We start from the raw sequence: 26,926 nt of genomic DNA, 5'->3' as shown, positions 1-26,926 counted from the left end.
AGGATACTGGAAGGGTAATGAGCAGTTTTCAATAGACTACAAGTCTGTACAGTGACATATAGTTGTTACATTCTGTGTCAATTTGGTTCCTTTGTACAGAATTGTCCCATTGACAATCGTACAACATTTTCTTTCTCCAGTATAAACAGTTCTGAATAACAGCAGGAACATATTTGAAACTCAAAATAATTCTAAATAAGATTTGATGTTTTTAGTTGCAGACGTGGCAGATAACGTTTAGACCGATAGGACCGTTGCGTGCATTCGCTTGTGTGTGGATATGGTGGATGGATGTGTATATTTGACTCTATAAATAACTCAAGTGTTCAGACATATTTTATTGTTACATAAACAGTGTTCATGTTGCTAAAGAGGCTTTATCGAGGATATCGACTGGATTTTCCTTCTGGTCTGAAGAAGGCTGTTACTGGATATCGTAGATCACTACCGCACTGTTTCCAAAAATATTCAGCTCTTTCAAAACAACTTTCCATCATGTCATCTGAAACAAAATGATACAATTAAGCAACATACACAAATTTTAAATATTGGAGGTTTTTTTAAGGACATTACAAAAATGCACTAAAATGATGTTAACAAGGAAATTCATTAGCAAAATTAGAAATAAAAGTGGAGCTAATTACAATCCTTAGTCAGATCGACGGGGACCATCATATGCTGTAGTCTAGGTTGCCCAGTGATGCAAAGCGTTGGACCAATTGCAGGCAGTGATGTACAACTTTCCAGCACAAATGTAGTATCGACTTAAATCTGCGAGGATGATAAACAATATTTACCGAAAGAGACGGTACGTTTGATCCTGATATTGCAAAAAATATCATTTAGAAATCATGTCAGTTTTATGAGGAAGTGATATAATCTGAACATTTCAAACAAAGAATATATATTAGTTCTTAGTTTTGTTTAATCGTAATAACTCCGATTGACAATGTCAAATTATCTGAAAAAAGTTGAGTTCAAATTAGACATTGAACTAGTTCACCTTGTTATTAATTTAAAAAAAAAACTCATTACCTGTTCCGTAGTTTGCAGCTCCGTCACCGTCATAAAACATACGTTCTAAACTTGAGTTTCCAGGACATTTATCTGGTTTGATATAACATCCACCACCGGAAACTTTGAAATGGCCTATAAAAATATAAATTAGATAAATTAAATCTTCAGAGGAGAATGTTATTAATTGAACAAATCTCTATCTTTCTTAATACATATGATAGATGATTGCATTATAAACTAGTAACAAAATAAATAAAGAATATATATAATGCAACCTTCGTTAGATCTTCAAATTTCATTTAACACTCAATTAGCACTTCTTTTGTGTGAAGTTCGTATTTTGTAAACATGTGGAATGAGAGAGGCAACAGATGAGTTTTACGTCAACTTTCACAATGTAAATCCGCACTTCCAGGATGCCATCTTACCTCAGCTCAATGTTCCGAAATATCTGTGTCATAAATGATCGAGGACATGTAACCTTTCTAACAAAAACTTTTGCGGATGTACTTTGTTTTGATACAAAAAAAAGAAAGTAGCAAGATTATTGTTACTTTTGAAGAAGACAAAGTCATTTTCAGTATATATTTGGTCAGATGCGGTTTTAAAAGCCCTGCAATAGAACTTTTCAAACGTTACCATAGTTTGTCTTACAAAAAACTTCAAAACATTGGTATTATTCAAGTACAATGACTGCTTCACTTTTAATATTAGATGTGAACGCAATACTTTACCTGTTGGTTTAAAGATGCTGACTACCGGATAAGATGTATTTAAACCACAATATCGCCATTGTGGAAACGCTCGATTAAGACAAGCTTTTTCATCGTAAGCACCATTCACATGTCGCTCGGCCCAATTATCTCTTTCTATACGAGATCTATATAGTCCTACTCGTGGACATCCGTACCAGGCGAAGAAACAACCTTCACCCCCAACTGTCATTGCACCTAAAATAATACAAAATATGTAAATACTAATGTAAGAAACAAGTAGGAAATTACACAGTAACTTGATATAACATAATAAGTTACATTGATTTAGGTTTTTCATCTTTCAATGGCAGACATCTGAACATCTGTAAAAATATAATCCTGTTGCATTGTAAAGATTTGGCTTATTTCATTTGTATTTGCCAAACAAATCCTAAAGAGCCACAATTCAAATGGAAAACATCATATTTTCCTCATGTTTCATTCTAAATAAATTGCTTACCTGTTTAGTTTTTACTCAGAAAAATAACTCAAATCATCCTCATCTGAATTTGTATAGCAAGTTAAATAAACATTATGCACTGCCCCTTTTAATTGAATTAACTCCTTATTTATATGAAAGACATACGATACAGTTTTGATCCAATGATGAACTTTTGACAAAAATTTGGATTTTTTTTTTAATCTGCTTAAATCAAATATGCTATACAAAAATATACCTTCATGTGCTACTTTTTTAGTTAAATGAGATCGAAATTGTAGATATTTGCTCTAGATTTGAATTTGTGGACGTATTTTTTCTTTCAATTGAAATGTGTTAATTTTCAAAAGATAAACAATGGTTGTTTTTTTGTTTTAAATTATTTAGTCATTATTATTGGTGACTTCTTGAAAATAAAAGCACATAATCCTCAAATGAAGTCAAACAAATGTCATTTTGAACTTCGCAAAAATAACATTTCACGTTAGCAACGTCATTGCCTCCGCTGTAACTATATTGTATGCCCCTAAAGCTTACAGTAAAGTAAATTACAGCAATTGTATCTTTTTCGTTCTGCTAGTGCATAATGAATACATTTATAATGCACTCGTTCTATTGAGTAGTCAAAATGTGTTGACTATATATTTGTATGTCATATACAGTCGCTGACCCGATATCACTTTTCCCTATGAATATTCAAATAGAAGTTGCCGGAACTATATAAAATTATGCATACGACCTCTTTAACCTGTTCTTGTTTCCATGCACGTATACAACTATAAATTATTATGTTTCTTAATCATTGTTAATACGTTAGTCAATTCAAACGCATTCATTCACCGTCGATTGCGGACTGTAACAGGTATTGTACATTTCATAGTGTTGTATACTTTTCCGCCTGAGGCCTTTTTGAAGGGGGATTTTCTCCAATATTTCAATGAAATAAAAAATTATTAACACCTTAAAAAAACAATTGGAAATGTTTTTTTTCTACATTGCAGTCTCAAGACAACTATAGTGCATTGACTTGGCATATCAACGACCCGAAACGGGGAAAAAAGATCCAGTCTAAGCCTCATCATTATATCGTTGATATTTTAAGTCAATGTCTTTATAGTCATGTTAGATAATTTTCCGAACTAGAATACTAAATGTAAATGCTTATATGATATATTTACCTGTCGGTCCATATATAATTGAGAATTCTGCCCCATTTCCACATTCTTGCATCATTTTTGTTGTTAAATCCAGGCATATAGTTTCATTTGTTTCAGCTCCGTCGTTGGTTTCATAACGGTAATATGGCCTTGATGGTATACTAATACGTTGAACATGGTTTGGACACATTTCAAATCTAAACCAACATCCTGAAATGATCGAAATGGACAGTGCGGTACTTACAACAAAATCATTATTTCAATAGTTATACTGATATGAGAACTAAGTAATGAGTGTAAGATTTATAAATGTATGTAGTATGCAGCCTCTATTTGTCCACGATACTTACAGTAGATTTAACACCTGATAAGTTTGAATACAGATTGTATATGTTATAAATAAGGGCAACAGTAGTATACAGCTGTTCAAAAATCATAAATCTATTAAAAGAAAACAAATCTGAGTTACAAACTTAAACCGAGGGAAACGTAACAAGAAAGAAGAAGACAAGAGGTTACCGATGTTCAAATTCGTATAAAATGCCAAGTAAAGGTCAAAGGAAAACAGTGTATGTATCAGAAATAACTTTTATACACATGTATTCCCCATATGTACTATAGAACGTTGATATTTAGTTGCTTACATCGACATTTTTTGTTCTCTCTGGTTGATTGTGAACTCATATATACTTATACTACATTTCCTTATTTCATATTTAAATATTGTCAAAAATAAATAGAAACCTTGCTTTGGAACATCGCTATAGATACGGTTAGGTGCTGATCCATCTGATAGATACAGTTCTCTCGGTGGCTTCACTGGTGGCAGTGATTGTGGACATGTTATCTGTGTACGTGGAGTGCCTACTGCAAAGCCTGGTGCTGCTGACATATGTCCTACAATAGCATAGTCATAAATAACGCGTATTTATTCTAAAAGAAAATCAATAACTTTCAAAAATTCTATGACAATAATTTCCAAGGATGAATATGTTTTTACTATACATAGTATTTGTCTATTTATTATGTTTTTATCATAAAGAGTATCTGCTTATTAACTATGTTTCTTTATGCAATATGCAATACACGTACATGTATTTAAAAATGAATTTGGTGATAAATTGTAGATTTATATACGAATGATGATGATATGTAGATTTACATATTACGAATCATGATATATTGTAGATATACATACGAATTGCTATTGGTCCCACTGTATCTCTTGGTCCAACTTCATTTGCTGTCACTGGTGCACTAATTTTGACGTCTTTCAAACTGCAGGTGAGTCTAAAATTTCCATATACTGGGGCAACGAAGTTTTCGTTAACAGATGTCTACAAAATATTTTTTTTCAAAAATACATTAACAAATTTCATTGGATGGATAATGAATAAGTGACCATTCAAGTTCGTCAGCGGTGTTTAGATTTGTATCTGTATTATTTTTTTTAGCAAATTGTAAGTTAAAGTAATTTCAAAATTGAAAGCCATCGCACGATCCAATGTCAATCATCCAACTGATTATTCTTCCAAAATGTGTGCAAATATGATCAACATGGTAAACAAGTCTATATACCTTCTTTTAAAGAAAAAATCTTATTTCACCTTGAAATATCAAGTGTGTCTGTTTTTGTGTTGTTTTAGTTTGTAACTCAGATATGTTTTCACTCAATCGATTAATGACTTTTGAACAACGGTATACTACTGTTGTCCTCATTTGTTGATGAATAACTGGCTTTTACCAAAACTTTTGTATACCCCAAAATGCTAATTCTAACGTTGTAAAATGCTTACATATATATTGTCAGCCACTAAGAACCAGTTAGATCCATATTTGTTTCCATCTATTGCTTTTATATGTTTTGAATAAAACACATTGTTCACAATTATATTATCTGTAAAAAACAAGACAGAAACAAATTTAAATATGAAATAAAAACGTTTATGTAACTGTGTGTAAAGAAAATAACATGCAATAACAAAAAAACAAGAATGTGTGGCCAGTACACGAATGCCCCACTCGCACTATCATTTTCCATGTTCAGTGGACCGTGACATTGGGGTTAAAACTCTAATTTGGCATTAAAATTAGAAAGTTCATATCATACGGAACAAATGTACCAAGTGTGAAGTCGATTGAACTTCAACTTCATCAAAAACTACCTCGACCAAAAACTTTAACCTGAAGCGGGACAGACGGACGGACGGCCGGACGATCGGACGAACAGACGAACGGCTGCACAGACCAGAAAACATGATGCCCCCTACTATCGTAGGTGGCAAATAAAAACCCAGTTAAAATGTTGTAGAAGAAAAGAAAAATAGTAAAGTTACATTCGATACACCTTATCGCTATTTTTCCGCAATCACTTGACACAGCACAGGCCGCAATCACTTGACACAGCACAGGCCGCAATCACTTGACACAACACAGGCCGCAATCACTTGACACAGCACAGGCCGCAATCACTTGACACAGCACAGGCCGCAATCACTTGACACAACACAGGCCGCAATCACTTGACACAGCACAGGCCGCAATCACTTGACACAGCACAGGCCGCAATCACTTGACACAGCACAGGCCGCAATCACTTGACACAGCACAGGCCGCAATCACTTGACACAACACAGGCTTCTCTGATATTTTGATTTCGCAATAGAAAATTTCTGAGGCTTCAAAGGAAAAATGCACGTGGCTTTTGTATGACGTCAACTTTAAGTCAAGTGTCGCAAATTCCCAAGTAGCGATAAGGTCTTTTTAAAGACATTGAATAATACTACAATAGTTTTCGAGATCGAGACCAATATACTGTCAAAGTGAAAATGCTACAGAGCTGTTTTCCTGTACTTTCTAATCAACTGCTTTTGACAACTTTACAAAAGTTAAACTGTTCAATAATTGCTATCCATAGAGTTAAAAGTTTTAAAACACAAAAATACTGAACTCCGAGGAAAATTCAAAAAGGAAAATCCAAAGGCAAAAGGCAAAATCAAAAGTCCAAGCACATCAAACGAATGGATAACAACTGTCATATTCCTGACTTGGTTAAAGTATGTTAACTAGTTTGAAATGATTTATTCTTACTTTCTGGATTACCAGGGCTACTGGTGCTATTCAGTATTGAGGCAAGTTCTGGATACCTTTCACTCCATAACTTATCTTCATATGGTACTCTCTGAAATTTCATTTTAATAAAAATAATATTGAAATAAGACGTCTTGTAAAACAATGTACAAAACGATAACAATTATGATGTTTGAAATACGAGTTTCTATGCAATCTTCTAACCGTAAAAAAACGTTTATAGAAAAACTAATATTATGTTAGATCGAGACAAGTTTGAAAAGTAAAATTATAAACGTGAGGGAAAAAGTGTTAGATTTGCAACCACTGTTAAAGATGCATATAATTTTCAATTACCATAGTTTTAGATTTGTTCAACCTAAGTATATGACAGTAGTTATTTACATATTAACAATCTATGTACATATTTAAAACAATCCGTACTTTACTGTATACAACATTATTTCATTATTATTATTTCAAATAAATTTGAAACGAAATAGACTTTAAATAAAGTCTGAATACTTTGAAACAATAAACAAAGTATTGTTTGGAAACGCAAATGTAAAACCAGATATTCGACATAGGCATTCAAAAGGAGGCAATAACAACATGGTAACTGTGTCATTTTGTTGCGACCTGTAGCTTGAAAAAAATGAGCGGTGACCTATCATTTTTATTATATATTTCAACATATATCAATAGATACTACGTTTTGGCAAAGTATGAACAAATTCTATCCTTTTTATTCTAGACTCCCATACCACCTTAAGACATAATTGTAAACAAACGTTTCTTTAAATCTACGTTGTCCCACTTAAAACTTTAATAATTGTCCCAATTAGGCAAAGTGTACCTTTAAGTTACTTTGATTATATTATTATCTTCATTACCTATTAGTTATACAGATCCTTGCGTATTCAAGTATTTATACGCTATCGATTTCACTTATGCCATTAAGTCTGTTGACGCGTTTTGAACGCTAATTTCAATACTTGTTATGGTCTCTGAAGCAATGTATCTAACCCCATTGCCTACACATTGCAATGGAAGCGTTTGATTTTGAACTAACAGTTATGATAAGGCATGTAATGATATAAACGATAATTTTGGTACAAAATTTTGCCTACACATTGCATTGGAAGCGTTTGATTTTGAAATAACAATTATGATAAGGCATGTAATGATACAAACGATAATGGTGGTACAAAATGTACAATCTGAAAAGTTACCTTGAGCAATGCCGTTAAGGTACCCAGTGTATGTCCTCCTCCAAATTTCCCTCTGGAATCAAACTGCATAGAATACTTGGAAGCATTATAGAAGATGTTTGACCTGACTATATTGTCTCGTCCTCCTCCGATGTTACAGTGAACGTCATTCTAATATATATAATATATATATCAAAATAAAAATTAACGCAATGCATCATCATTATCACTGAACTAGTATATATTTGTTAAGGGTCCAGCTAAAGGACGCCTCCGGGTGCAGGAATTTCTCGCTACATTGAAGACCTGTTGGTGACCTTCTGCTGTTGTTTTTTTATTTGGTCGGGTTGTTGTCTCTTTGACACATTCCCCATTTCCATTCTCAATTTTATCACATGAGAAATTGTATGTAAGAAAATATTCCTTTGCTATGTACGAACACGGTTTTTATTTAAATGTCCCCTTTTCGCATAAAAATATCAAATAATTATTGAAATAAAAATTAAGACAGCTATAGTCACTAAACGACTGAGATAGACAATGTTATATATGACCATGGACCAGAAAGTTTGAAATTAATACTTTTCCAATGGAAAATTTATTTATTAATGTTTTACATAGATTTGGTTTTAAATGTTTATCAATCAAAAAACATACATTATCATTCTCCTCACTGCTTTATCAATAATTCAAGGTCCAAAGAATATCTTCTATAGTACTAAAATTACGAAGTCCAATTTTTCAGCCGTCATCACGTAAAAACGACGAATCAAAGAATTCAATTTTATATATCACTAATATAGTACAAAGGTGTAGATTGAAAATTACACCACTCCAGGCCCTTTTGTTTTCCACGTAATTAATATTGCCAATAATTAAAAGTTCCGGGTCGAGTCCGATACCGATACCAATAGTATATTCACCTGTTACCTATTACCTAATCTGTACGTTCCGCATCTGACAGGCGCACCACCAAACGGTGTATTCAGGGTTAATATGCTACATGTATACACGGGTCATTATCACAGGGTTGACACTACTAAATTGTCAAATAGCTACCTATTGTAGTATTTTAACCAGTAAGACTTTCTAAGATAACAAGACTAAAAATGAGGAACCGTTTTCAATTTGTTAGTGGGCATACATGACGTTAACCCGAATAGTTCAGTCGTTATATTCCGCTGATCTACGAAGGCTACATTAACCTCGTGTGGGAGAAAATCGGACACGGAGAGGGCTTGAATTATTCGAGTTAACATGACGTAAAACAGCGAATCAAAGAATTCATCTTTATTTATAACTAATATAGGACAATGATGTTGATTAAAAAATACTCCATTCCAGTACCTTTTGTTTTCCAAATAATTAATATTACCAATAATTGATAAGTTCCAGTTCGACGGGTTCAAACAGAAAGATTTGAAAGCAGAGAAAAACTGTATCTTATAATCGGCATGACTTTATCAGATGACAATACTAATACTAAAATAAGGCTTGCGCATAGTTATATACCTTAATTCAGTCACGGACTCGCGATATCACGGGTGTGTTCTAGTATGAACTATAAATATTCACTGCAACTCTTTTACATCTTAAAAAAAAAGAGTTCTTGATCTCAAAACTGAAATTGTTTTTACTTCTTGACTGTATGTATGGTAATGTCCAAAATATCGTCCATTTCTTCTTTTATTTTAAAAATAAGTATTGATGCAATACTAACATACATGTATTCATGTATCAAATATCAGGATTAAACAATGAAATATTTGCATTGACACTTCTTATTTGCATTAAACATAAAAATGTCAAACACCTTTATGAGGTTATGGATGAGGGTTTACAAAATATCGAAAAGTAGGTTAAAATATAAATAGAGAAATAGAGAATAAAAAACACAATACAACAAATATTATGCATGGAGAAAAATGGCGTACAAAAATAAAGATTATAGAAATGAAGGACCCTCATGTATACCCTCCCTTTTATAACCAAAGGACCCTCATGTATACCCTCCCTTTTATAACCAAAGGACCCTCATGTATACCCCCCTTTTATAACCAAAGGACCCTCATGTATACCCTCCCTTTTATAACCAAAGGACCCTCATGTATACCCTCCCTTTTATAACCAAAGGACCCTCATGTATACCCTCCCTTTTATAACCAAAGGACCCTCATGTATACCCTCCCTTTTATAACCAAAGGACCCTCATGTATACCCTCCCTTTTATAACCAAAGGACCCTCATGTATACCCTCCCTTTTATAACCAAAGGACCCTCATGTATACCCTCCCTTTTATAACCAAAGGACCCTCATGTATACCCTCCCTTTTATAACCAAAGGACCCTCATGTATACCCTCCCTTTTATAACCAAAGGAACCTCATGTATACCCTCCCTTTAAGGACCCTCATGTATACCCTCCCTTCACTTCAAAAGTCAAAAAGTCTGAAAAGACCAGTTTTTGTCTGAATTTGCATGAATTTTTACTTGACATTATTAATTTGTCTGCATAATTTTTGAAAATTCTTGACATAGTATTAGTTTGTCTAAAAAGGTTCTTGATTTTTCTTGACAAGTGTCTTGACAGTATAAACATTGTCTTAAAATTTCTTGACACTTCCTGTATCATCTGATAAGAGTCTGGATTAGTCGCGACCAATTCTTGACTGTCTTAAATTTGTCTCGATCTGTCTTGACATATTCTTGACATTCTTAATAATGTCTGAATTTGTCTTGACATATTCTTGACATTCTTAATAATGTCTGAATTTGTCTTGACATATTCTTGACATTCTTAATAATGTCTGAATATGTCTTGACACATTCTTGACAGTATTAAATATGTATTGACACATTCTTGACAGTATTAAATATGTATTGACACTATCTCAACAGTATGAATTTGCCCTGAACGGTTTATGAAATCTTTTGGGTTTGTGTGGCTAAAAAAAGAGGAGGGGGGCTTTCGTGTTGGTCAAAGAATTTGTTCTCGTCTTGATTCAAACTCTATAATTTTAGAACAACCCCAAAACATTTTTGTTTTATATTTTACGGTGTTGAGTTTTATAATTTTTTGTCAACAAAGAATTGCGCTAACGTGCTCCTTCCTGAAAAAAAATATGTTTAGATCTATATTATGTATGTTTGTTTGAGACCAATGAAATTATTGATTAAAAATTATAAAATTCAACACTCAAATTTGAATAGTAAATTGAAATCATTGATGGGACCCATTATGAATACTTTTTTTTTATTATTATTCCTGGATTAAATAATAATTTTCTTTTAATCTTTGGAATGTTTATGGCAGGTCAACTGATAAGTTGTATGGCTGATTACAGGTAAATCAGTAATTTCTATTTGACAGTTGCGTGTATTCTGGGGGGTGTTTTAAATTAATTTCATGGGGAACATCCTGTCCATGTATAATACTTAATATATATTCCAACAGATGGCATTACACAAATTTTTCTTCTGTTAAATGAATGATTTTATATCATCATAATCTGCTATTTATATATAAACCACATTTTTGTACAATAATTATTTACCATATTAACAATGGACATTATGAATGTAGAGTGAAATATGTCTACCATATGATTGGTTTTAATAATTTAATTAATAATTAAGATTTAGGAATCAAAATTTGTATTTTTTACCAAATACACATTTAAATTGTTTTATATCAACACACCCTCAATTAAATTATTTTAAACATTAGATTTTGTAGCCATATTTCATTTGTGAAACTATTTAAATACCCACATTTTCATTTGTTTTACATGCCAAACTTCATATTTGTTGTAAGGAGTGTAACTTAAAAACAATAGTATCTATAATACTAAAATTTCGAGGTCCAATTTGTCAGCCGTCATCACGTAAAAACGACGAATCACAGAATTCAACTTTATATATAACTAATATAGTACAAATGTGTAGATTAAAAATTACACCACTCCAGGCCCTTTTGTTTTCCACGTAATTAATATTGCCAATAATTAAGAAGTTCCGGGTCGAGTCCGATACCGATACCAATAGTATATTCACCTGTTACCTATTACCTTATCTGTACGTTCCGCATCTGACCGGCGCACCACCAAACGGTGTATTCAGGATTAATATGCTATATACAGGGGTCATAATCACAGGGTTGACACTACTAAATTGTCAAATTGTTACCTATTGTAGACTTTCTAAGATAACAATACGAATACTAAAAATCTGGACTAAAAATAAGGCGTATAGGTACAGTTTTCAATTTGTTAGTGGGCATGACGTAAAACAGCGAATCAAAGAATTCAACTTTATTCATAATTAATATAGGACAATGCTGTTGATTAAAAAATACTCCTTTCCAGGACCTTTTGTTTTCCAAATAATTAATATTACCAATAATTGATAAGTTCCAGTTCGACGGGTTCAAACAGAAAGATTTGAAAGCAGAGAATAACTGTGTATCTTATAATCGGCATGACTTTATCAGATGACAAAACTTATACTCAAATAAGGCTTGCGCATAGTTATATACTTTAATTCAGTCACGGACCAGTGATATCACGGGTGTGTTCTAGTATTATGTAAAAAGAAATAAAGATTAAAGTTATATTATGAATATTGGTCATGATTTGTAAAACTCAGAACTGTCAAGTAAATTTAAGACACAATTCAATATGTTCAGACTATGTCAAGCCAAACTGAGAAAGAATAAGAATGTCGAGAATATGTCGAGAAATTTCAAGACAGTATTCAAATGTCAAGAATTTGTCAAGAAATTTTAAGACCATATTTAGAATGTCAAGAATATGTCGAGTAAATTTCATACAAATTTGATATAAATGAGAATTTGTCAAGAAAAATTAAGACACGAGTCATACTTTTGGAGAAGTCAAGTAAAAGTTCATGCAAATCAAGACAAAAACTGGTCTTTTCAGACTTTTTGACTTTTGTAGTGCTTTAAGGACCCTCATGTATACCCTCCCCCCTTTTATAACCAAACTCTTTTATTTTTTCTTGTTTACTTTTGAAATCTCGATTAATAATAATACTTGCATTAACAAAAACATTGTGTTCGATATGTATTCCAGATAACTGGTCATCCAACATTATCCCTCGGACGTCAGCGCCAGGTATTGTACTTTTTGTACCATGGATGTGATTGGATCTTATCTGGTTTCCTCTCTGCATCAGATACAAATAAAGGGATTATTTCATTTACCATACATGAAACAAAGGCCACGGCGATGCATGTTATAAACAGTGGTTACGTTACGTACGTCGTGATTATTAACTCTCATTAGTACTCCATGCAAGTGTTTTTAAGATCCATTATATACAATGACCTTTATGTACTATATTGGTTTACATTTTCCATCTGAAGGCTTTTGTTTAGATGACTTTACATTATCAATTTTACTCATTGTTGAAGGCCGTACAGTGCACTGTAATTGTTCATGTCTATGTTATGGTTGTATTAAGTTGGTGATAATCTCATTGGCAATCAAACCACATCTTCTTATTTTTAAAACTTACTATTCGCAAATAAAAAATTAACCCACCATTCGTAATAACATTAATATGCTGTCACCTCGTAAACAAGCTGTTGACCACGCAAAACATTGTTACCCAATCAAAAATGCTGACTTTTATTTTGAAATTGAATACATGAGTTTGCAAGTTACGAAATATTCACTATAACGACCAGTTCCCTGCAAGTTTACATGTATTTTCTTTTATTTTCATTAACTATCCCAGTGTGTCACTGTTGACAGACCTATGCAGAAAGAAATACGTATACACATACTTTCATATCAGCTTAGGGCACGACATATATGGCGTTGTCAGTTTAACTGAGTTTGACTGTTCCTCTGGTATTTTTCGTCCCTCTTCTTATACAAAGAAAAAATAGAAGTACTAACCCATGTCCATTCCCGGCCGGCCATAAATGCACCACAATCACTGGCTGTAGTACACATCTTATAGAGGTGGTTATATTCAAACGTATGGTCATTTCCCTGAAATGTCGAAACAAGCAAAATATCCATTTAACTTTATTTTCACCAACGTGAACTATCTGTCATACCGCATCTATATTGATGAGTATAGAATACGGGAAAATGCAGTTAGTTGTCTCTGATGTGGTTTTAACTACGTGTATGCTCGCTAAGTCATTGTTAGTAAAAAGTAAAATAACAAAATATCGAACTGTAAGGGGAATTTAAAACGGAAAATGCCTATATCGCAGATGTTGCTTATTTGTTTTCATATCTGTTCTTTTCAAGAAATTTGTATAATTATACGTCAGACAATTGTTATTGCTACTGACTATGGCATTGAATGCATGGTAAAGAGACATATTTTCTCAACCTTTATTTTGAACGAGAGAAACAAACTTCAGCACACACGCACAGACACACAATGCACTCTTATAATACGTATACGTACCGCCCAGTGAATTCCTGTGTAGGATCCTGTGTCAAAAGTATTATGATGAATATGTATACCAACTCCTCTAAGGTTGACACCGTCACTTCCGACATAACCGACTCTTCCAAAGTTTGATATGACATTATTTGAGATCACATGACCTGATGGTGTCAATGTTTCGCGAATTCCACCTATCAAAAATCCACAAATATAATTATATATAAGTTTTACTGCTATTCTGGCTTACATGAAGTTATAATCAAAATATTGTACTCTTATAAAATCTGAAACTCAAAAAGGGGTACCAAACACTTCGACTAAAATAGGGTTGGCCTTTTTAATTTTCATTATTTCTTTTTACAAAATATGAACTTTGACCTGTTTACAAAAATATAAAATATAAAATGTTCAAGAATTTTGAATCTCATAATTAGACAATATACGTATAGTGTCTTGAAATATGAAATTTATTTTGTATGAGGCTTAGAAACGGGAAAATGCGAGGTTCTACCGAGCATTTTCCCGTTTCGTGCCGAATACAAATAAATGTCATATTTCAAGACACTATACGTATATTGTTTTTATACTGAAATCGAAAAAAAAAATGAAAAATGAAAAAAACATGTAACAAAAATTGTTAAAAAAAGTGTTTGGAATTTCCCTCTTGAGGTACCATTTTGGGGTATTTCCCTATGAGCGTAGTCCAGGTGGTAAGACATTGATATATTAAGGAATTAGAAAGGGAAAATGAACTTAAATAATAACATTTGATAAACATGATATATAAATAACCAATTTGAAGACATAAAAGTTTAAATTGAAAAAAGTTTGACCATTGTTACTTTACGTTGTCATGGTCGTGACGTAATGTTGTTGATGAAATACAATAAGGAGGCGGGGCTTATAGGTCAGTTGGGGTCATTGACGTATAAAGCTAACGTTTATACGTATAGCTTTATCTGTACAGTAAACTAGCTGATTGCAGTATAATGAATGATTTGTTAGATATATAGCAGTTTTACAAACACTTGTTTGATCATTAAGAAGCTTAATTTCTCTTTACTGATAGAATCTGTTCAGTTGGTTTTCAAAGAGTTAACTCCCTTATGAGTTTTCGAACCTGATATATCGATCCCACCATCTGTGTTCTTAATCTCACATCGGTCAATCTTTACTTGTTTTCCGTCAGCTACTATACCATATGAGCCTGTAATTACATGTAAAACGAGTAATGAAATTATACAATCATTAAACCAGCTTTACCCTGGACTAAAAAATGCAACTTATCTGTCATTTTACAATGCGACCGTTTAACTCAAAATTGAAATCAAAATGCCATAGCCATTTTTGGAAGATACCAACCTCACTTTATTTAAATGTTAATGATTGGATTTATAAAAAAAACACTTTTGTCATAATTTGAAATAAATAACTAACCCTGCAAATGTACAGATCCTTGTACAACTGTACAATATTTACCTAAGTTTTGAATCGTTAATTCAGAGAATTCTACATTTTCAACCCTTTTTGCTTCTATTCCGTGTTTTCGACAGGCTTCAATCGTAAATCCCTTTAAAAGTATGTTTGATGAATAGTCACTTATTCTGCAAAAAAAACCAAAAAAAAAACATTTAACACAGATCTATAAGTTTAAAATCTACAAGTTCAACTATTGAGGAAAACAAACTAAAAAAACCGTTGATTTGTCCCGTTTGAATGGTTTTACACTAGAAATTTTGGGGCCCTTTATAGCTTATTGTTCCCCGTGTGAGCCATGGCTCCATGTTGAAGGCCGTACATTGGCCTATAATAGTTTAAATTGTTATTCGGATGGAGAGTTGGCACTAACATCACATCTTCCTATATCTAATTAAGACTGTCACAGCAGCAGGTTTTTGTACGATTTATACTGCATTTTTTACTAATGAATACAAACAAGGGGTCAATTTCAATAAGACAACAGCGATACAAAAAGAGGACCAAATATAGATACATATAACATGACTTTTTATGTAGAACAAAAATGATAATACTTGGATTAAGACAAATGAAATAAGTATCGTATAAGGTTATCATGAATGGAAGCTGTAATTACACAAATAAAGGTGATTATGGTACAAAATTAATATATAAGAAAATGTGGTACGATTGACAATGATATAACTATCAACCAAAATTTAAATGAACTGGATTGGATGTAATTTAAGCATTTAAAAGCAACAAGGAGAAAAGTCCATACCGAATAGTAGGTTATGAAAGGCCATGACAATATGAAACATTGCATTCGGGGAAAACATACAGCCTAATAATTTATAACAGAACAATTCACGAAAACCAAACTTGGTAATCATAAATCAACGACAACAACTGAACTAATCTCCTAATTTGGGACAGGCACATAAGGAATGTGGCGAGGTGAACATGTTTGTAATAGCTCAATCCGCCATCGAACAACGAAAAGTTGTGTTACCACACAACATACATGTACGAACAAACTATAATAGTCAACAATATTAATATATATGTAAAATTTTTACTGAAAACCTTAGATATTCTGTCGGTGTTCTGCGTTTATAATAGGTATAGGAATACCACATTATCTCTATTTAGTTCAGTTTGTCTAGCTTTTTGATTAATCAATTTTGTTACAGTATTTTTATTACTTTATAGGCTTGATATATGTTAAGTCAGTATAAGAAATCTAATGATAGCATTGCCACAACATAAAAATCACATTATACTCAGGGGCGGATCCAGTCATTTCAAAAAGGGGGTTCTTAACCCAGGACAAAAGGGGGGGGGGGGGGGGGGGTCCAACTACATGTTCCCATTCAAATGCATTGATCGTTCAAAAACCGGGGGGTTCCCAACCCCGGAACCCTCCCTCTGGATCAGCGCCTGATACTTAATAATTTACAAGTCTTTATGGTACGGTGAAAGTGTTTAAACAAAATTAATGGCCGATGATTTCTTTACACAATAAACGTAAGACACCTTTTATTTTCCCTTCTAGACTGTTTTATAGTTATTACTTACTTGATACATGTATCAATTATTGATGTCTGTATGACGTCACCAAACACATACTTAGAATTTTTGTATGGCCATACGTATAGTATCTGGTTTATCCTATCCACATAAAATTCACCCTATACAAAGAATGAAATACAATCATACAAAATTAATTGTTGATTCCGTGTTATTAAATATCACGAGAAATCAGATTTGTTTATTTTTCCACGATCTATTTAAAGGGTATTACCTACAATATTACCAAGGGTTTTCATTACCTACGTTTAACATTCATGCAATATTTTTTTTATATTTTCTCTTTCTCTAGTTGAAAAATTATCGTCCTTCTTTGACTTCGATTTTCTAGTGAAATGTTCTATAAAATTGTAAGTTCTAAGAATTTAAATGTAAGTTGCAAAAACCCAGTAATTTTCAGACAGGAATGTGTTATTTTTCTTCCAAACTTGTAATGTTATACAATCTATTCTTTAATATAACGTAGTTTCCACAACATGTACTTTTGACTCAGAAAAGTATTTTTAAACCAAATTAATTTTAAAAGCCAATTCAGTATTTTGGGACGAAAAAGCAATCATGTATATTTTTAACGTTGGCATTAACAGACTGTTAATATGTTCATATCAAACCATGATTACTGAATGCATTTAGTTATGGACAGATAGGCATTGTAAATCAAATATATTTAATTTTCGTTCATTTTTTGTACTAATAATAGGTCGTTAGTTTACTCGTTTGAATTGTAAAAAACATTATCATTTCGGGGCCTTTTATAGCTGACTATGCGGTATGGGCTTTACTCATTGCTGAAGGCCCTATGGTGACCTGTAATTGTTAAGTTCTGTGACATATGGTGTAGAGTTGCCTCAATGGCCATCATACTACATCTTCTTTTTTATGTATACTTACAGGTGAATCAAGTTCATATAATACGTTTAGAAATCTGAAGTGTCCTCCTTGTTTGTGATAACCACCTTCGGTAGGATTCGCATGATTATAATGTCCTAAAATATAAGAACATAGTATACACTTCAAGGCATTTTACTTCATGGCTGTTTTTTATGTTGGCTTACTATAGGCAATATTTCGACCTTCAACAATGAGAAAAAATACAGTTTAATCAACATAGGTAATAGGTTTCACGTTTCCTTTTATAACATTTTAATGTTTTGTTTCCAAAATAGTTTGAAAGCCTAAAATATACAGATCATGAGAAGCTACGTGTATATGTTCCAGACCGTATGAGTATTTGGACCGTACGCGTATTATCATTTTGATCACTGAAATTGAAGATATCAAAGTAGACATAATATGGGAGGACACTTGTTTTAGAATATTTATCAACTTTACAAAAAAATGCAAATGCAAAGGAACATTTTATCCATCTAATTGTAATAATAATAATTTGTAAAACTTAAAATAAAGATTGTTAACCCATATGATCCAATAACATATATAATCAGCTGGTACTGGACCATATGCATATACTCATTCGGTCCGACAGTACGCGTATGGTCGGACCATACAAGTATACATTTTTTTTACGTATACGGTCTGGACCGTATGCGTACGATCCAAATACTCATATGGTCTGGACCATATATACTATGACGCCGTAGATACGAAATGGACATGTCTGTTGGTGTTATTTTCTAACTCTTTATGTACAATAATATTAGCTGCGAAAATGTAGCTCTTAAGGTCTTTTTGGTGATTTTATATTTGCGGACCATATTTCAATGATATAAGCTCCGAAAACGTAGCTCTTAATGTCATTTTTGGTGACTGTGCTATTTGTGGACCATATCTATGTCAAAACAAAATTCAAAGGACAGTAGAGCTACGTTTTCGCAGCTACACTGATATTAACAACCATTGGCTAATTTGACATCTTTGAATAAACATATATCCTCACCTTTTCTTATTCCATACATAACTCTGTCCGAAACTGCGAGAGAGTTCTTCTCCGCGTCCAGCTCTGTAACTTTGTAACTTCTATCAGCCCAACCCCAATACCTGTTAACATATATGTGCAGACATTTTTGGCAACAAAACCTAGTCTTAATGTGGCCTTAATCTATACAACATAGCAAGACTGATGCATATGATTGTTACCTCTGATATAAGCTTCTTATTGGATGATTTTTTTATAGAAAATACATAGTATAACATGTGTTGATTGTATACAAATAAATTATGATTAACCTTATTTTATGGATAAATATTGTTAACGTTATAAACTGTAATGTAGTTAGTGTTCATGCTGCGGTATGGACTTTATTCATTGTTGAAGGCCGTATGGTGACCTATAGTTGTTAATGTTTGTGTCATTTTTGGTCTTATGTTGATAGCTGTCCCATTGGCAATAATACCACATCTTCTTTTTTATATTTTGTCAGTCCGCCAGTCATAGCTCCAGAGAGTTGAGACGTCTAACTTTCTTTGAGACATCAACCCAACGACAAAAAAAATCAAGCTCCAAATTATTGTAAGTCGCGTAAGGCTGTTGACTATTATAACTAAAGTATAACGGTTTACTAAAGTATGCCTACTGCGATGTGCGTTTCTCTATTGTTAGTTCCCAGTTGTCCGTACCGTTATTTGCAAGCTAATGCGGTTTTATTATAAGATGAGTATTCTCATTGTGGTAAATAAAGTTGAAAATATCATTAAAAATAAATAATAACTTTTGATTTGCACGCTTACAATTTGAATAATCTTAATCAAGTACTCTTGGGACAAAGACTACATTTTAAACCCGTTTGAATTTTTATATCACAATGGCCTGAACGGAATAGCCAAGTCATGTAATTACCCTTACAATAATCTTTGTTTTCCCTTTCTACTTAAGTCCATTAAATTGTGTCCTTTCCGACCCAATTATATTTTTCTTTTTTTTTCAATTAAAAAATGAAAGATTATTTTAAGAAGTTTTAAAGGTGATCATCTTTTAATAAATATCTGAGTACATGAAAATGAACGATTGTTGAATGCATCTCACCAGAATCCGTGAACCCATATATCTGTCTCGTTCTGCCATGTCTTTGGTCTGTCTGACACGTATGTGAACGATTTGTAATCTGCACCTGGGGTATCAATGTTGATATAACCCTAAAACATAAACATATTTAGCCTGATAATGGATATTTTATCGTGTGTTTTTCTATGTTGGGTTGTTATGCTATTGTTTCAGAAAAAGATAGAAGGTTTGGATCAATTTAAACGTTTAATTCCGCTGCAAATGGTTGCACCTGTCTTAAGTCAGGAATCTGATGTACAATAGTTGTCGTTTGTTTATGTAATTTATACGTGTTTCTCGTTTCTCGTTCTTTTTTTATATATAAATTAAACCGTTGGTTTTTCCGTTTGAATGGTTTTACACTAGTAATTGTGTGGCCCTGTATAGCTTGTTGTTCGGTGTGTGCCAAGGCTCTGTGTTGAAGGCTGTACATTGGTCTATATTGGTTTACTTTTAAAATTGTTATTTGGATGGAGAGTTGTCTCATTGGCACTCACACCACATCTTCCTATATCTATTGATGAAACTACTGTGTCATAGAACAATGTAGAAAACATAATACAAGTCTTGTCTATTCATAACACACATTACATCTTTCGAGCTTATACTTTTTGTAAAGTGTTTTGTCAACATTAAACCTTATATTTCTTCAACAGGCTGACGACAAACATGTACATTAGAATCGCAATCATGTCAAATTATATGCAAAAAACAGTTCCCAAATTATGATGATTTTATTATCATTGTGATTGTTATACATGTATGAAATATTTGCCACTGGCCGTTAAATAACGAACAATTAGTCAATCAATCATTGATATTATGGCTGTTGATATTTGATGTAGCATTATTCTGTTTTATTGATACTATTGCCTTGTTGTTAACCTAGTATACACATACACACACACAAGTAAAATGCGTTCAAAAGATGACACAATAATTCACAAGTCGATAAAAAAAAAGCACACAACAAGTACATGTACCATGCCAATCAGAAACTTAAAAAGGGTCTAGAACGGTCCTTTAAATTTTAGACAAAAATCTGAAGCAAGACAACACCCACCACAAATTGGAAATGAGCATACTAGGCATTTGTAAAACACGTATTGATTACACACATTTTAGATAATTTTCACATTATATATCCCAAAAAGCATTATCTAAACCGCAAGATAAATTATAATGTTGATCATTATCCGTAGTGTTAATTCTTAGTTAATGAACATTTTCTTTGGTTCACTTAAATGAGATGGATCTAATACTAACTTTTGCAAAAGGAGAATGCAATATTCAAACAAACTGAAGTCGTATTTCCATTCAATGGCATACATTAGCCCCCCCCCCCCCCCCAAGATCCCCCTCCCCCAAAAAAAACCAAAATGAATAAAAAAAAAAACAACAACAACAAAAGAAAAAACAGAAAAAAAAACACCACAAAAACACCAATCTAAGCATAAACAAAATTCAACTTTTTCGTAAACGAAATATGAAATACATGTAGTTACATTGTACTATGTCCATGACTTCAACCATAATAATATAAAGAACTCATACCTCATTAGGATATCTAACTCATATCATACCTCGTTAGGATATCTAACTCATATCATACCTCGTTATGATATCTAACTCATATCATACCTCGTTGGGATATCTTGCCAGCCTGCCAGGTTTATCGTTCTCAAATATCTCTAAAAATGACGTTCGTCTAAAGTAATACCCAAAAGTTGAAATTTCTCCCAGATCAGTAATACCAACATCAGGTAAGTGTACTTGAAGCACCTGTAATTAATGTAAATAATTACAATAATGGTAACTAGGTTTTTTTCCTAATCAATATAAATTTTCTACATGTAGCATATTTATATAGTGGCTCTTCCGATTTAATTGAAATAATCCGTATTCATAATGCATAATGGTCGTTCAACGGATACGGGTGCAATGATTTACGGAGGTTTTGTAAATACGAAATAAAATTAGCGGAAAGTTAACGAGTCCGTTAGCTTTGTGAATAAGCTCCCCGAATTTACGTTTTAGGAAATCCCCTATTTACATGTACCTCTTTTCTAATATCATTTCATCATAAGCAAACCATCGACAAAGGGCTTTCAGATGAATCCGTATTTATAATGGGATCAATGTTTCATACCACATCTTCTTTTTTTTTTATATTAACAGCAAATTATTATGTTTCCGTTTACCATGCAACTTTATATATGACAATATGAATAACATTTTGTACCTTCACCAATGACGATCGAGGCACATTAATAAATAATACGCCACATTCAGATCGCGGCACAATTATACATAGGATAGCGGAACATTTGATAAATAGTATGCAACACAGTGGCGGGTCCAGAAATGTTCATAAGTGGAGGCCCACTGACTGACCTCAGAGGGGGCCCGCTCCAGTCACACTTCAGTGATTCCGTATATAAGCAACCAAATTTATTCCCAAAAAGGGGGGGGCCCGGGCCCCCTCCCCCTAAATCCGCCTCTGCCACATGTGGATCGCGGCACAATTAGAAACAGAATGTCAAATTATGTAAATACGCAAACTAAAGAATTTAAAGCCCAATAGTTACAAATCGCAGGAGCCTCTGGAAGTAATCAAAATGGTAGCCAATTACATTTAACTTTGACATGTATTTTCTATTGTTAAACGAATCCCTTTGTTTAGGTATTTGTTATTAAAGTATAAATATGAAATTAGTAAAATGTTCTTACGTTTCGTTTTGCCACATCTTGTAGGTTTACAGAATCAGTTACTGGTTTGAATGCATACCACGGTATTCTTGCTCCACCAGTCTGAAATATTAATGAATAATTACATTAGATGTGAGTTTCATTATAATACGTTATTCTGATTGGCTATCTGTATACATCACCGTAAACAATTGTATTAGACAATAAAATGTATCATGCATGATGACACGAGGTCCCACAATAAAGTGCACTGTTGAATTAAATAAAACTGGATAAAAATCGTGTTTTCATGATCCTAGCTAAAAAATGTAATTATAAGTATTGAATGCTTCTTTTTGTAACTTTATAGGGTTGTAAAAGCGTTGACCGTGCGTACATTTTTAGAATGAAGCGCTTCCGCGCTTCATACAAAATGTATTTCGGTCAACGCTTTTACACCCCAAAAAATTTACAAAAAGAAGCATTCAATTCTTAAATAAATTGCACCTCGCCTTACATTATTTCCGTTTATATTTCAAGAATAATCAGTTAAAAGCCAAAAGATGAACTGTTCAAATAACCATAAAAGTGAGAAAGGTATAATGTATCTAAAAGTATACAACTGTTATTACAACATGCATCCAGTCAAATATATAAAAGTTTGCATTAGGGTTCCTGTGTCATATATTTACAAACTTTCCAACTTGAACTTGCACTGTAGACTTGCTACAATTCCCTTTCTTATATTTCTCTCTTACTAATTTATATGTTTACTGATAAGTGCCAGCCTACTGATTGGCCTTGGAGAAAGGCCTGCAGATGTCAGTATAATTGTAATCTCCTAGTTATAGCAGTAAAATTATCAAAGGGGCAAAATTGAAAAAAATAATAATAACTAGGAAGGGACATGTAGCAGGTCTACTTGCACTGTGATGTGACCGAAGTTCTAACGAGATAACGTAGCTGAATACCGGAAAATATAGGCAAATTAGTGTCCAGGAATACAACAATTCAAAAACAGCTTCATTTATAAAGATTTTGATAAGAAGGAAATCCTTTCCAAAAAAAATTCACGAAAAAGTGTTTTTGATAAGAAATTTGTCAATTAAATAATTAAAACAAATTCATTCTTTTTTTCTAAGCTGTAAGCTTGAAGTTTCATATGACTTTAAGATATAATTTATAGAACAGAAAACATGGCAAATTCAAGTGTTCCTCATTCATTTAACAAATAGAAAGGTTTTGTAGATCTTTACAGTAATCAGACGAAAAGAAGAAAAAGCCGTTACTGGAAAATGATATCGTATGTGAATATAAAAGGCGTACTTACAATGCGTACGTTGTCGGCTTTGTATGCTCTGATAGTTAGTGTTCTTTTTCCGGTATTTGTGATGACCAATGTCGACTTCAAGTCAAAATAGCAAGTATCGCCACATGTTCCACACATTAATTCTATTACAATATCTGTAAAAATTAGAAACGCACATCTTTATTATTGAACATTATTTAATAGAAACTAACATTCAGAAATGTTTTCGTAATTTGAAAAAAAAGGTTAATACAATATATAAACATAGCAAATGTTTACTTTATATAGTATACCATTCGTCCCCGGTTTTTTTAAACTTTATTCTCAAAACAATTTAGAGTATATTCATGATATACCGCCATTTTGGATTGTGCTAACGCAGTATAATTTAAGTTCAGTCTAGTTATTTGCGCAAATCGGCAAATTTGTAGACAGGTGTGTAATTTTCTTGGTATAAATACTGTTAATTTGTTTGAAGAAAATTTGCTGGTTTATTGAAATAATCGAAATTTTCAAACAATTAGCCAACATTTGTATTTAGGAATAATTTTTTTTCCAATTAAGCCATTGAAAGGTAAATAACTCTTTTATTATAAAATTTATACTGGCCTGATAGGGATTTTTTTTATAATTACTAATAGCAAGAAAACAAGTTCGATGACATCATTTTTCCTAAAAAATTTACAACATATAATAAAACCTGTCTTCTAAAAAAAACAATTTGTCCGTTAAAATTAGATGCCAAATGTTTTTAATTTTGTTTTAAAACTTTCTTTACCGTTACCTGGCTATGTTTGTGATTGAATATCTCTTAAATACTTACTTTTATCTCTGTTGTCGGCACTGTTTATATACCCGAGAGCACGTGGAATAGTTTTAAGTGGATACCGTTCACTGGCACTACAAAACATCAAGAATCAAATACTAGTTGTAGTAACAATTGATAGTTCAAGTACGGTTGTTTAAAGTCGTTTGTCTATCGTACTTCAATGTATGTGTAAAGGTCCAAATATTTTTGTAATACTTAACTGAAAACTTTTTACACATACATGCAAGATCTATATCGACTAGAGTTTAACCTGAATACTTGTAATACACACAGTATCTTCTGTTCGATGATTTTTTTTATAATTTTCAAATAATAGTAGTGCAATAACTGGTCACAAATACTAGTAGTGCAATAACTGGTCACAAATACTAGTAGTACAATAACTCGTCACAAATACTAGTAGAACAATTAGCTGGTCACACATACATTTGTACTAGTAGAACAATTAGCTGGTCACAAATACTAGTAGTGCAATAGCTGGACAGTTTTTTGCCTAAGTGAAAATTAAAATAACAGAAACTGAACTTCGAGTGAAATTCAATAAAGAAAAGTCTCTAATCAAATGACAAAAAAACAAATCTCAAAAACATCAAACTAATCATATTCCTGACTTGCCACCGGCAATTTATTTATGTAGACAATGGAGGATAAAACCTAGTAGCCATTTATCGATCCTTTCTGACAGGTAATCACCGTTTAATCAAGACCATACTTGCAAATGGTATCAAGGGACAGATGAAAATTCAGTCCCTACAATGTTCATCCAAGAACGGTAATCGATTGTGTTAGTAGTCCGATGCACTAACTACTACGCCACGGCTCTAATAATATACATTATATATACTGTAGGTACAGAACATACAGTTCTATTATTGAGTTTTGCTGACGAATACACTCCGCTGGTTGTAACAGGAAAAGAGGGTAAAATTGGATGGAGCGGGAAACTAAATTTAGCCTTGTAAAAGTAACAATTTTCCCCAAAGAGTTTTCGCCAGGACTTGATAAAGCGTCGTTCTCTCTCTACATAGGGATTCAGATTTGATCCTTATTATTATCATTTATTAAGTTCGTCCTCACCATAAAACAAAGGATGTTAAATACGCTTTCCAATAAGACATTATTCATAAAATGTTATATAAAGTGAATGTAAGGAATAAGGACACTGGTACCAGAGAGGATCAATAAATTTTGGTTAGGGGTGCACAAACTTAATTTTTTAAGGTAAAATTAGCGAAATATTCTTTACAAAACTAAGGACAATCGTTGCTTTGCAAAATATAAAGAGGCACACGTCCATAACGCCCCCTCTTAAATACGCAATTCTACAACGCGATCAACCCATATCGTATTGTCGTGTATACTAAATTCTTGAAGATACTGTTTTTCACTATTACACAAACATAACAAAACTTTTATATGACCTATTTTTGACCCTTAGCATGTGTAAATGACTACGTGTTAACATTAGAAAAACAAAGCAATCAATTATAAAACATGTATTTTTCTTACCCTGTGTATCTGTCTGATCCACATGGACTAACGTAAATATGTACAAAATAAACCCACGCTTGTGAATTATGAGCAGTGAACGTGGCGACAATTAATATGAACGCAGAAATATTCCAATTCATGTTCTGTTTTAAAGCTTATACTTGCAGACAGAGACGATACGCGTGTGCTTATATACGATATTGTTTTCATACTAATATTATAGATAACCGAATGTTTACGCTATGCCGTGGGATACAATTAACCTTTTTGATATACGATTCTTCTCTTTTCACTTAACCATGTTAACCTTGCATTGGAAATCCCGAACGTGCAGTTGATTACGGACTTTCCGTTATGAATTCCCCTCGATGTTCAGTATTTTGTGCTTTTACTTTTATTTTGTTTACAGATAAAAAATTGAAATTCAGCTTGACTCATAAAAAAAAGAAAGAAATTATAAACATTGAATAAAACCAACATTTG

The 26,926-nt window shown here is 32.7% G+C and overlaps 1 protein-coding gene across 1 annotated transcript; it reads right to left on the bottom strand.

Annotated features, from left to right (window-relative positions):
• Positions 1–363: 363 nt before the first annotated feature.
• LOC134728334 (uncharacterized) lies at positions 364–26,699 on the bottom strand. Its single transcript, XM_063592909.1, has 23 exons — positions 26,462–26,699; positions 24,947–25,023; positions 24,145–24,278; positions 22,857–22,937; positions 21,768–21,908; positions 20,109–20,218; positions 19,023–19,123; positions 18,017–18,111; positions 17,114–17,226; positions 15,557–15,681; positions 15,198–15,284; positions 14,096–14,268; positions 13,570–13,665; positions 12,704–12,832; positions 7,670–7,819; positions 6,459–6,549; positions 5,165–5,265; positions 4,567–4,705; positions 4,113–4,265; positions 3,390–3,578; positions 1,752–1,967; positions 1,036–1,149; positions 364–502 (listed from the first exon to the last, which is right to left on the bottom strand). Exons 1-23 carry the CDS (start codon positions 26,581–26,583, stop codon positions 378–380), a joined length of 2,862 nt encoding a protein of 953 aa, XP_063448979.1. The 5' UTR covers positions 26,584–26,699; the 3' UTR covers positions 364–377.
• Positions 26,700–26,926: the final 227 nt, after the last annotated feature.

The sequence above is a fragment of the Mytilus trossulus genome, chromosome 8 (assembly GCF_036588685.1).
Source record: "Mytilus trossulus isolate FHL-02 chromosome 8, PNRI_Mtr1.1.1.hap1, whole genome shotgun sequence".
Lineage (NCBI taxonomy): Eukaryota > Metazoa > Mollusca > Bivalvia > Mytilida > Mytilidae > Mytilus > Mytilus trossulus.
The sequence above is the reverse complement of the archived record's forward strand: the minus strand, read 5'-3'. Positions and strand labels throughout refer to the sequence as shown.

Excerpts from the sequence above, each read along its gene's own strand:
- LOC134728334 (XM_063592909.1), bottom strand. The coding sequence starts at position 26,583 with ATGAATTGGAATATTTCTGCGTTCATATTAATTGTCGCCACGTTCACT. Across the intron at positions 13,666-14,095 it reads ACACAGGAATTCACTGGGCG|GGAAATGACCATACGTTTGA; the intron begins GTACGTATACGT and ends TCGACATTTCAG. Across the intron at positions 4,266-4,566 it reads AGTGGGACCAATAGCAATTC|GACATATGTCAGCAGCACCA; the intron begins GTATGTATATCT and ends ATGCTATTGTAG.